General features: G+C 44.5%; 1 protein-coding gene across 1 annotated transcript in view; it reads left to right on the plus strand.

Annotated features, from left to right (window-relative positions):
- Window positions 1–12913, plus strand: part of LOC149345406 (uncharacterized) — a 218715-nt gene that overhangs the window by 88034 nt on the left and 117768 nt on the right. Inside the window, exon 2 of the mRNA XM_089542751.1 lies at window positions 7203–7350. Within this exon, the coding sequence (XP_089398877.1) occupies window positions 7203–7350 (148 nt within the window). The remainder of the gene's footprint in view (window positions 1–7202; window positions 7351–12913) is intronic.

The following is a 12913-nucleotide window of genomic DNA, read 5'->3' on the forward strand; positions in this document are numbered from 1 at the left end:
GAGGACAGATGAGGCGTATACAGTACTAAAGTGCGGGCACGTGCTGTGCTGTCGTGGATTAGCACACTGACGAGAACTAGGCCTGGGCTTCCTCGTCAATGGCAACATAGAGGAGTTTTATAGTATTAAGGAGAGGGTAGCAGCTATCGTAATTAGGCTTAATAGTAGGTACAAGTTGAAGGTGGTACAGGTCTGTGCGCCTACATCTAGCCATGAAGTAAGACATGATGTTGGGCTAGTCGGTTCATGGTTAGAGCGAAACAGAACTGCGCGAACACGACGGGACAAAAGAAGGCACGAATATGCACACACAAAGCGCACACTGCGCTTTGTGTGTGTGTATTCGTGCCTTCTTTTGGCCCGTCGTGTTCGCGCAGTTCTGTTTCGCTCTAGCCATGAAGACCAGGTTGTTGAATCCTTCTATGAAGATGTGGAATGGGCAATGACCAATGTCGGCACATATTTTATCTTTACATTCTATTTACACGTTAAAAACAGCACAGACAATTCATAAAATACTGCAATTCAATGACCCGTTTCATCACAGTATCTTTATAACTCCTAAAAGGGACACTAGAGCTGCAAGTGCAAATCATTTTAGGTTGAAGGTTGAAGGTTTATTTCCGCAACTGGGTGTTGCGAGGACAGCCAGGGAAAAAGCTGTATAGACAGCTTGAGAGGTCCTGGCTTCCTCTTACAGTGCAGCATTGACGGTGGCGGAGTACGACATCAAACAAAATGTAAGTAAAGTATGTTCGGTACAGAGAATGAGACATGTACGTTCAATACGTAGTACATTGTGCTTATAAAAGAAAGAAGAACTACATTAGATCAAAGAGCCTATAAAGGCAAACACAGGGAGGAGAAAATAAATGACAGCAAAATTGACAGGTGCACTCAAAGTGGTAATAGGAAGAAAAAAAACTACATGAACATTTGGGGCAATTCTTTCAGAGAAATATTGGATAGATCAAGATTCTTGTGGCAGTACAACTGGTTCAGAAGTGTCGGTAAGGTATGCTGCAACATTTGCTTGCCATAGTTTGTGCGGCATTTCTTAACATTCCAAGGTTCTGCTGCTCGGGTATCATACACAGTTCTGCTTTGCTCTAGCCCAGCCAGTGTAAGTAAGGAGTCATAATTTTTCATTATGGCGAGTTTATATTTATAGCACAGCCTATAGTTATACATGGACTTCATTGGTATGACGTTGTGTCGATGGAAAAGGCTCGCCGTGTGGAAGAAATATGGCACTTTACATGCAATGCGTATAATTCGTTTTTGTAACACTGTGAGTTTGTTAATATTTTCAGCTGTTGTTGCCCACACCATACATCCGTAGTTGGCTATAGAAGAGAACAAAGAGTGGTAAAGTAACATGTTGACTGACATAGGAAAATTAAAGCAATTGCGGCGCATGATACCAACTGTTGTGGAAAGTTTCTGAACTACGTAATTAATATGGTCATTCCATGACATATCTGCTGCAAAGTAAACGCCCAGAGTTTTAACAGACTGTACAAACTCTAATCTGGTATTGTTTAATTCAATTAGAGGTAGTTCAATGTGTTTGTGACGTGGGTGAAACATGACTGCTGCCGTTTTACTAACGTTAATTCTTAAGTGATTATCAACCGTCCAAGTATTTATTGCTTTTAAGGTTTTATTAGCTCGATTTGCAAGATCAGCAGTTGAAGTACCCGAAAAAAACAGACTAGTGTCATCTGCGTAAATTATATACTCAGCAGTGCTATCAATACGGACAATATCATTGACATAAAGAACAAAAAGAAACGGACCCAAAATGCTCCCTTGCGGAACGCCAGAAGCTACCGCTTCCTACCTACCAATATGCTACCTACCTACCAATATGCCGCAATACTTACGGGAAAATGTTGATTGAATTCAACGGTGCACAAATATGGAATGGCATCCCTAATGATGTTAAAATAAAAATTAATTTTTCACAATCTCTCAAAATATTTTTACTGAATCTGTAAGTTTCCGCCGGTTGAGCTGTAAATTCTGTACCCAAATGACTGCAAAATTTGTTAATATTTAAGGTTACTGCGTACAAAGAATGTATGCATGATAACAAGTATATATATTAGCTATGTATGTTGTGATTTTAATATTTTGAAATTATTTTTGTGAGAAGTGTTCTCTCCACCTGCCGCATTTTTGCAATTTATCATTGTGTTGGACCCGACACTAGCCTTGGCTATGGGTCCAGTACCATTGTACATAGTTTGCTGTATTCATTTCTGTTTTCAAAATAAAACAAAAATAAAAAATAAAATCACAAGACACTGTACTGATGGGCGTCTTCTTTTTGAAGGTAGGCAAGAAACAGGCTGGAGACCAGGCAGTAGGCGACTATGAGATTGGTTGTAGAAATAGCAGGGGATAGTTATTAGTAGACTTCGCAGGCAAAAATAATGTACGCATCATGAATACCTTCTTCTGCAAACGAGAAAAAAAATGAACGTTTAAGAGCCGCAAGGGTGAGACTAAAAATTAAATAAGCTTCATACTGTGCGCTCACCCTGGCATCGTAGAGGATGTGGAGGTCCACAGGAAGGTCCGCTGTAGCGACGACAGAATGGTAAGGCCTCGTATTAGCTCAGATTTGAATAGGGAACGGAGGAAACTGGTGAAGCGGAAGTCCATTAACAAGTTAGCATCAAGTTAGCTAGAGAATTTCAGCGTTTCGCTGCACAAAAGATTTTCCGCTTTAACTGAAGAAGGCCACCGTAATGTTGAAACAATGAACGATAATCTCACAGCTATCGTTACGGAGTGCTCCGCAGAAGCAGGGGGTAGCTTGTTTCGACAGGATACCAACAAGCTATACCAGGAGACTAAAGATCTGATTAAGGAACGCCAAAGCGTCTAACACGTACCACAGAGAGAATTGAACTAGCAGAGCTATCGAAGTTAATAAATAAGCGCAAGGGAGCTTTCTGGGTTTTCTGGGTTTTTTGCGCAAAAGACACGACACAAAAGAAACGAGGTAGACAGGACAAGCGCTTACTAACAACTCAGGTGTTTATTGACGGAACATTTGCTCAAATACAGCAGCTGCTCTTATCAAAAAAGAAGAGGGAAAGAAGAGACTTCGCATACATATATATCAGATCAGCACAGATCCCATCATCGCACGAGTGAATGCATGTTTCGAGCTCTAATTCTGCGCAAGGTAACTGATTTCTTTTTTTGAGAGCAAAATTGAAGGATTGCTGACACACGAGTTACCCGATTTTCCTATCTTATTAGCCTCAATTATCTCTCTTCCAAGTTGTGTCTTGCACCGGCGCAGTACTGACGTTTTTTCGAGCGCGGGAGTGCAGTTGCGGCAACTCCGAATATGGTCAATCATTTTTCTACCTGACTTGTTCCAGACATCTCTTGCGTGCTCCCTCAGCCTTTCATTAGGGCACCTCCCAGTTTGGCCAATGTACTGCTTACCACAGGCAAGCGGTATCGAGTACACAACGCTCTTTTTACAGGCCACGAATCGCTGCTGGTGCCACTTCGAACAAGCGACGGCCGCATCCTCCGCATTCACTCTCTTGCAAATCCTGGAGAGTTTTTCAGGAGCGTTAAAAACCACTCTAACACCAACCCTAGCACCGATCTTCTTAATATTATGCGAGATTCCGTGAATGTACGGAATAACTGCCACTTTCTTCCGGTCAATTTGATCGGGTATGCTGGCTGGTTTCTTCAGCAGGTTGTCGGCAGTAGATGCCAGCAAAGCCGGCTGGCAGCCTGCGCTCGAAAGGCGCTGCAACTGGATGTCAAAGCTGCGTCCTACCAAATGCAGGCAGGACTTGCTCAGAGCGTTGGAAAGGCACGATTTCACAATGCCTCGTTTTACGGCTTTGGAGTGTGCCGAGCTGGAGGGAAGCAGGAGCTTGTTGCCTCTGGGCTTAATGAAAGGCTGAGGGAGCACGCAAGAGATGTCAAGAACAAGTCAGGTAGCAAAATGATTGACCATATTCAGAATTGCCGCAACTGCACTCCCGCGCTCGAAAAAGTGTCAGTACTGCGCCGGTGCAAGACACAACTTGAAAGAGAGATAATTGAGGCTAATGAGATAGGAAAATCGGGTAACTCGTGTGTCAGCAATCCTTCAATTTTGCTCTCAAAAAAAGAAATCAGTTACCTTGCGCAGAATTAGAGCTCGAAACATGCATTCACTCGTGCGATGATGGGATCTGTGCTGATCTGATATATATGTATGCGAAGTCTCTTCTTTCCCTCTTCTTTTTTGATAAGAGCAGCTGCTGTATTTAAGCAAATGTTCCGTCAATAAACACCTGAATTGTTAGTAAGCGCTTGTCCTGTCTACCTCGTTTCTTTTGTGTCGTGTCTTTTGCGCAAAAAACCCAGAATGCTTAGGCACCAACTAGCCTGCAAAAACATACTCGCAAGGTAGCTGACATAGGGAAGTTTAACATGGAGAAAATCCAGCATGCTCTAAAGAACGGAGGTAGCCGAAAAGCAGTCAAGAGAAAACTAGGTATAAGTAAAAACAAGTTCTATGCGCTAAGAGAAAAAGAGGGCTATGTCATTAGCAAAATGGATAGGATAGTTAAAGTAGCCGAAGAGTTTGACACAAATCTATACAGCAGCGAATGTAATGAGAACTTTAATGAGACAAGCAGTCGAGCACAGCAATGGGACATGCCGCCAGTAACGAAGGCGGAGGTAAAGAAAGACTAATTTGTTGAAGGACAGAGGAGAGATTGTGCTAGAAAAACTTACCACCCTGTATACGCATGCCTTTTGACGTCGAGCGTACCAGGAGCTTGGAAGAACGCTAACATTATCTTAATTCGTTAGAAAGCAGGCGTCAAGGACTTAAAGAATTACAGACCGATTAGCTCACTTTCAGTAGTTCCCTACAAGTTATTTGTAATCGCTAATAAAGTCAGGACAACCCTATACTTCAATCAACCAAATGATCAGGCAGGCTTTCGTAAAGGATAATCGACAATAGACCGTATTCGCGTTATCATTCAAGTGAGAAAGCGCAGAATATAACCAGTCCTTATATATAGCTTTCATTGACTACGAGAAAGCATTTGACTCAATGGAAACCTAGCTGTCATGAAGGCATTAAGGAATCAAAGTGTAGAAGCGTGTTATGTGAAAATATTGAAAGATATTTATAAAGACTGCGCAGCTATCATAGTCCTCCATAAAGAAAGCAATAAAATTCCAGTAAGAAAAGTTGTCAGGCACGCAGACACGATCGCCAATGCCATTCACCGCCTGTTTACAGGAGGTATCCGGGGCCTGAAATGGGAAGAGTTGGGAATAAGAGTTAATGAAGAACAGCTGAGTAATTTGCCATTCGCCGCGGATGACATTGCCTTACTAAGCGACTCAGGTCATGAACTGCAAAGCATGATCAATGAGTTAGACAGGCAGAGCAGAACGGTGGGGCTATAAATTAACATGCAGAAAAACAAAGTAATGTTCAACAGCCTAGCAACGGAACAGCAGTTCGCCATTGGTAGCGAGGTGCTGGAAGTAGTAACAGAATATGTCTTCTTAGGGCAGGTAGTGACCGCTGATCAGGACAATGGGAGGGAAATAACAAGAAAAATAAAAATGGGGTGGGGAACATAAGGGAGGTTCTCTCAGATCATGAATGGCACTTTGCCAATATCTCTGAAGAGAAAAGTCTAAAAGAACTGTATCTTACCTTTGGGGCAGAAACGTGGAGGCTAACAAAGGGGGTTCAGCTTAAGTTAACGGCAACGCAGCGACCTATGGAAACAAGAATGTTAGGTGTAACGTTCAGAGATCGCAAGCGGGCGGTGTGGGTGAGGGAAGAAACGCGTGTTATTGACATCCTAGTTGAAATCACGATGAAGAAATAGGCTTGGGCAGGGCATGTTATGCGAATGCAAGATAGCCGGTGGTCCTTAAAGGTAACGGAGCGGATTCCAAGGGAAGGCAAATGTAGCAGAAGGCGGCAGAAAGTTAGGGGGACTGATGATATTAAGAAGTTTGCGGGGATACGGTGGCCGCTGTAGGCAAAGGACAGGGTTAATTGAAGAGACATGGAGAGTCCTTTGCTCTACAGTGGGAGTAGTCAGGCTGATGATGATAATGAGATTTGGCTAAACCGAAAAACATCAAAGAAACTGCAAAACACCAAAGAAACGCTCGAGGAACAGCATAACAGGAATATTCCAGGCTAAACCATTGTGAAGCTACTGCTTCTCACTCGTTTGAACTGAAGCTAAAGCACCTTTAATTTTTTTAACGAAAGCTTCAGTAAGAAACCTTGTGCTTCGATCGCCGAGTAACTAGTTTCGAGCTTCAGCTTATTGAGAGGTCGAGCCATGAAAAAAGAATAAGAAATTGAATCAATATCCATGACTGGGAGTCGGAACCCCGGCCTTTAAGGCGCGCTCAGCGAGACCACTAGGCTATCACCGCAGCCAACATGCCGCGTGTTCAACTGCACCACACTCTCGCGCTGTGTATTGCAGAGCATCGTCTTCATCAACTTCCATCTGCTCCGTCCCGCGGCACTGCCTGCTCACCGTTGTCTCCTACGTAGCACAAATCCGTGCTTTTGTTCCGATTCGAATGTAGTAAACATGCCCTGTAGTTTTTTTATTGCAGCCTTGTCGCCTCATTCCCCGCTTCGAGATTTCTGTTCGTGTTGGGCAGAGAGCCGCTAAACTGCAGTGATAATTCGAGGGCGCGAAATCCGCAATGCGAATATTTTCTGGGGCAATAAATACACTCACGATCAAAATAGGTTGCAAAACTGCAAAGAATCAACATTCCGTGCTTTTTTTTTCAGCAGCAAATATTGTTTCTTACACTTCACAGTGGAGCTGTCCGGTTGGCTTTTCATCTCACGCATGCGACCTGCACTGCCCGCAAGGAGCGGCCATATCAAATAACGTAATATTGCCGTGCTTTTTAAATTATTCATGCTAGTGACACCTGCGCGTGGCCAGCAGGCCAGTGCTGCAAAAACCACTGCAGCGCCGGCAGGGCTGCGGCGTTCCGCGTGGATTTGCGTGCAGGTTCGCTCATTCACGTGGTTTGCTACGGACGGGAAGCAGCAAGTTACCCCGCGAGTGGGAACTTTGCCCTGTCCGCCAATTTCGGGCGCACTTCTAGCACTGCTGCTGAGGATGAGCAGGATGCATCTCTTGTGTCCGCAGTGTCCCTGGACCCGCGGCCCGTGCTCATCCCCCTCCTGTCGTCGGTCATCTGCTTCCCCATCGTGGCCCTGGCCGTCATCTGCGCGCTGCGCTACCGCGCCCTGCGGCTGCGCCGGAGGGAGCACCTGCGCAGGCTGCGCGGGGGAGGGTGCGTACACTTTCCCTTTTTCACTCCTTTTCAGTCGCCAAAGCCAGCGAGACAAGCACCGCACTTCGCAAAGGTTCTCGGGTGCTCGCTTTCACTTCTTGCACGTTCGCAGACAGTTTCCATGTCATTGGAAGCAGCAGAGCTCTCAACAAAAAAGGAAGAAAAAACTGAGCCCACCAACCCCCGTGACGTCAGCGCTGGCACCGTATCGCACTGTGCCGACTCATCTGTAAAAGGCTAAGCTACCGAACGCCCAAGGCAGACCAGAATGAAATATGCGAAAAGGCCCTGAAAAATTACTGTTGAAACGCCCCAGCCTATGTGCAAAATGACGCCTTCAGGTCTGTGTTGCAGCGTCTGCTTCATCCCTGATAGTCTAGTTTTATTTTCGGAGGCAACCATTCGAATTAAACGTTGGACTTGCGCTGGACATCGAAAAAGAATAAGACAGAATCCATGTCCATGTCTTCAGATCTAGTCTTACCTTTAATATGAATACTTACTATCCTTACTAGGGAAGCTTAAAACAACATCAGCATCAGATCACCATGGCTTTAATAGCAAAATACTCAAAAATTCATCTGATGGTATTGATCGCATCTCGTCCGCTATTTTTTCGCAATCTCTATCATCTGGCGTGATTCCGCTGGACTGGCGCCTAGCTAAAGTTGTGCCAATTTTCAAGTCTGGCGATCGTTCCTCACCACTGAAGTATTGACCCATTTCACTAACTAGCACTTTTTGCCAACTTCTTGAACCCTTAATTCACTCCCAGGTAATTAAGTATCTTGAAGAACATAATATTATCTTAAATATCAACATGGGTTCCGTAAAGGCTACTGATGCGAAACGCAACTTGCCGGATTCATTCAAGACATGTATTCAAAGAATGATGCTAGCATTGAAGTCGACTCCATATTTCTTGATTTTTCTAAAACTTTCAACAGGGTACATCACAACCGGCTATTAATGAAACTAGCACTGCTTAATATCCACCCTCTTGTTATTGCATGGATTAAAGATTTTCTCTTTTCCAGGTCTCAATTTACAACTGTCAATAACCACAATTCGTCTCTCAGACAAGTGCACTGTGGCGTCCCACAAGGAAGTGTGCTTGGCCCCCTACTTTTCCTAATATTTATCAAAGATTTACCGGATTCCATTACTTCCCAATCAGGCTTTTTGCTGATGATTGTGTAATTTATCGCAAAATTTATTCTAATACCGATTGCCAATCCCTTGAGTCTGACCTGGATTCAGTAACAGCATGGTGCTCAACCTAGCTTATGCAACTTAATGGTGCACTGAAGAGGAATCTGAACTCGTCTTTTTGCCGTGGGAACTAGGTCTACAGGTTCCGGGCATTCTTAGAAACGTCGACTTAATGCCCTATGTGGCCATTTCCATAATTAAATCGAATTAACGTCCGGCTCCCGCCTTTATTTGTTTAATTATCCCCGTACAGTGGGCGGAGTCGACCAACGCGTGGAGTGCCTTTCAGCCAGCTCGGCGGAGGCTTTGCTTTCGCTTTATTTTGTTTTTTAGGTTTCCGTGAGTAAATAGTTTCATTCGCAGATAATATAGCCGCAAAATTAGCCCGCATAAATAAAAGTACGCGCCGACTATTTGCTACTACGGATTACTCCGTCGATGGCAGAGCGGCAAGTCGCCACGGGTCTTGGTGAAGGCACTCCACGCGTTGGTCGACTTCGCCCACCGTACGGGGAGAATTAAAAAAAAAAGGCGGGATCCGGACGTTAGTTCGATTTAATTAGGGAAATCGGCCACACAGGGCAATAAATCGAAGTTTCGAAGAACGCTCGGAAAGTGTAGATCGAGTTCCCGCGGCAAAAATACGAGTTCAGATTCCTCTTCACTGCACCTTAATTTTTCAAAAACAAAATTGACGTCTTTTACTAACCGAATGTTTCGAATTCAAACAGTATACTCCTTAAATAATAGCTCACTCGAGCTAGTCATCACGTATAAGTACCTAGGACTTCACCATCATTCAGACCTAATATGGAACCACCATATTAACCTTATGCTTGCATCTGCTAATCGGTCATAAGGTCTCCTAAAACATAACCTACAGCATGCTCCTCCTCACCTCCGTACCAGCATCGCACCCTTGAAGAAGCGCGCAGGTCTCAATTATTTATGTCTCCGCCACAAAGTTGCACGAATATCACTTTTTCATAAACTGTATCATCTTCCATCCCTCATAACGACTTGTTTTCTTTGCCTCCTTCGATTTTTGACCGCCGCGATCATCCCTTTAACGTTAGGCGTTTCAGGTGCAGAACATTCAACTATGCGCATTCATTCTTACCACGCACAATATTTGACTGGAACACTCTGCCTTCACATATCGCAACCACCACTGATCCTGATAAATATTTTAATCTTGTATCTTCAATAACTCCTCCTTAACTCTTTGCGTACATTGTCATTTTATTGTTCATGGTTTCCTTTTTTGCAGGGTATGTTATTAAACTGAATCTTGCATTAGAGTTCTGTTTGTAAAATTTTAATACTGCAGTAAATTTCACTCTTTGCCGCGCTGCCGTACTTTTGATTATTCTGCTTATTTATGTCATGCTAAGTGTCTTATTTGTGGTTTTGTTGTTTTATATTTGCTGGTTTCGTTTTATTTTGATCAATTGCCTGTACCTTGCCCCCCCCCCCCCATGTAATGCCCTCTCGAGGGCCTTTAGGGGTATTTTGTATAAACAAATAAAATAAATAAATTGCAACCAACCAGCCCAGGTTCCCGCTTTGACCATTCAATGTGTGCAAAGGTCCTCAGTATGTAATTTCGTTTGTTGTTCAAATATTTCTGTTCATTTTGCGAGGGCTATTCAGGCAGACTTCTGAAAGCGAGTGCAAAGCGCACGTGCAAATTGAGACAAAAAAAATAAAACATCTATTGCATCGTAGAAGATCTCAAGATTAAGGCTTTCGCGCCACCTGTGTTACGGCCACTTTACAATATCCAATACCCTCCTTTCAGACACTCATCCAGAAACAATAATAGCAAAATGGTTTGTGAACCAGTTAGCTTGGTACATATCCACATGTACAGCCGGCCAAATCTTTAGCTGGCGTGCGTGCCGGCCGCGTTTTGCTTGCTCCCGCACTTTATGACGAACCAAACTTGCGAAAATATCGAATCTAAGCATAGGCTCACCAAGCCGGTGCTTTATATTCACCTTTCCGCAAGTTTGCTCCGTCGTAAAAAACAGGAGGAAGCAAAAATCGGCCGTCACGCATGCCAGCTAAAGATTTCGCCGGCGGTACTCCCTATTTGAAGATTCCATTTCCTATTGTAGTAAATTGCCAAAAAATGTTTTCAAGAGTACGTCCGTAGATTTATTTGTTAATTTTATCCGGAACATTAACTCTGATTTTCAGTTTTCCTTCAATTTTCAGTTTTCCAGAGAACATCCATTTTCTCGTGTTATACTTTCTCTCTCTACCCCAAACACTCCAGCATGGGCCCGAAAATGGCCTGCAGTTACGGTTATATAAATAAACTAAATCGTCCTTTTTGAATTCGATCTCTCCTTACTAACAATGCAAGCTATCAGCAACTCCTTTCGCTGTCACGTGGTGAAAGGACCCCGGCATTCAGACGCAGCTCAAGTTCACACCACAGAAAACCGACAGCCTATCTATAGGCGCTACGTGCCGGAGACGAGAATCTGATAGGGGCTAGCCAGGTCACGTTCACTGCGGGGTGCTTAATTGGAGAATTTGAGCGGGGCCGTTAAAGTGAAAACAGTAATGGGCTCCTAGAGGGGAACGGCCAGGGCGCTTTCGTAGGAGGGCGCGAGCCACTGTTCCCGAGGAATCGGAATCGAATCCCTTGGCTACTGGAGAGCTGGGAACGTCTGTTAGTATTCACGTCTGGTCCGAAACACAAGCCGTTTACACTGCTTGGCTTGAGCCATAGCGCTCGGACGTGGGCGGGCCCGAGGCGCCGCCCGCATCTGAGAATCAGCTCCGATTGGTGGACGCGGCACCTGGTCTCTGGTTTTTAAAGCTCTAGTGGCCTAGTCGAACGAGTTTCGCCGTGCGTGACCTTGAAGTGAAGGAGTGATACCACATGACTCGCCGCAGCTAGGCCGACCGCCGCCTCGCCGGCTATGTCCACGTGACTACTCGCGTGACCCACGGATCGCTTGTGGGGAAGAAGGCGCCGCTCGCTCTGCCGCCTAGCACTTTCTTGCTACAGCCGGGCAAGCATAGAGGAACAGTAAGGAGCGGACACTCGAGCCATTCCGAGCAAGCAAGGGTCTGTCCAGGGGTGCGATTACGAGTTTTCGTCTCAATTTTGAGACTGTCACGTCGCAATGACGACACCGCGAGACGCTGACCGCGGAATCAACCAATTAGCAGCGAGGTTACGGTGGCTAGTAGCAGGGCCCCACCCAGGAAGCATTTGGTTGCGCAATAAGGGACTGTATGCTGACATTTTGCTGTAAACAGGCCGTTAATGAAATGAATATTGTATTATTTTCCTAAAAAAACTATGTTTCAAACTTAACGACACCAAGCAAAACAAGAAGCGCCCTCAGTTTTGCAATTAAGTTTGCTCTTCGGTCACTTTTGCTGCCGTGAGGGTGCGCTCACGCTGGAGACAGGGTAAAATGAATTTGATTTATACAGGGAAAAGAGATAAGATGAACATAAAAACATTCCCTCCGATTACGATAACATCTGTTATGTACAGGAGGGCAATGCAGGCGGTGAAAGTAAAAATGCAGTCATGGCTAGAAGGTAATCGGATACTCGGAGAACTTCAGAATGGGTTGAGAAGGGGTAGGCGCTTAGATGATAGCCTGTTCGTGCTTACCCAATGCATAGAAATAGCTAAGGCGGAAAACAGACCTCTGTATTTAGCCTTTCTGGACATAATTAAGCGGTGCATACGATAACCTGAACGGGGAACTCCTGTGGAGCATATTGAAAGATTTAGGTATAGGTCATGAGGTAATTGATTTTCTACAGGGAATCTACCGAGATAATCAAGTTGAAATTACATGGGAACGGAAAAAAAAGTACCACAGCTGCGGGGGTGCACAAAGGATTAAGGCAAGGTTGTCCTCTAACACCGCTGCTGTTCATGCTTTATGTGATAAACATGGAAAGAAGGCTACAAGAAAGTGATCTAGGTTAAAATCTGTCGAACAGATTAGGCGGAAATGTAGTTGAGCAGCGACTCCCGGGTTTAATTTATGCGCACTATATTGTACTGTTAGCAGATATCCAGGAAGATTTACAAACTTTAGTTAATTGTAGAGACGAAAGAGACGCTCTAGGGCTCAGTTTTAGCGCAACTAAGTCAGGTGTCATGACTTTCAATGAAACAACTGATCAGGTACTTACAATACAAGGCCACCAAATACCCAAAGCGGCCGAATACAAATACCTCGGGATATGGCTAAACCAATGGCAGATATACACGGAAAAGCATGAACAGGCTCTTAGGGGAAAAGGACGAAGAGACGCCGAGATAATGAAACATAGGGCATTATGGGGGTAAAACAAATATGAGTAC

This window comes from Amblyomma mixtum, chromosome 5 (genome assembly GCF_055824585.1).
Source record: "Amblyomma mixtum isolate Tamu chromosome 5, ASM5582458v1, whole genome shotgun sequence".
NCBI lineage: Eukaryota > Metazoa > Arthropoda > Arachnida > Ixodida > Ixodidae > Amblyomma > Amblyomma mixtum.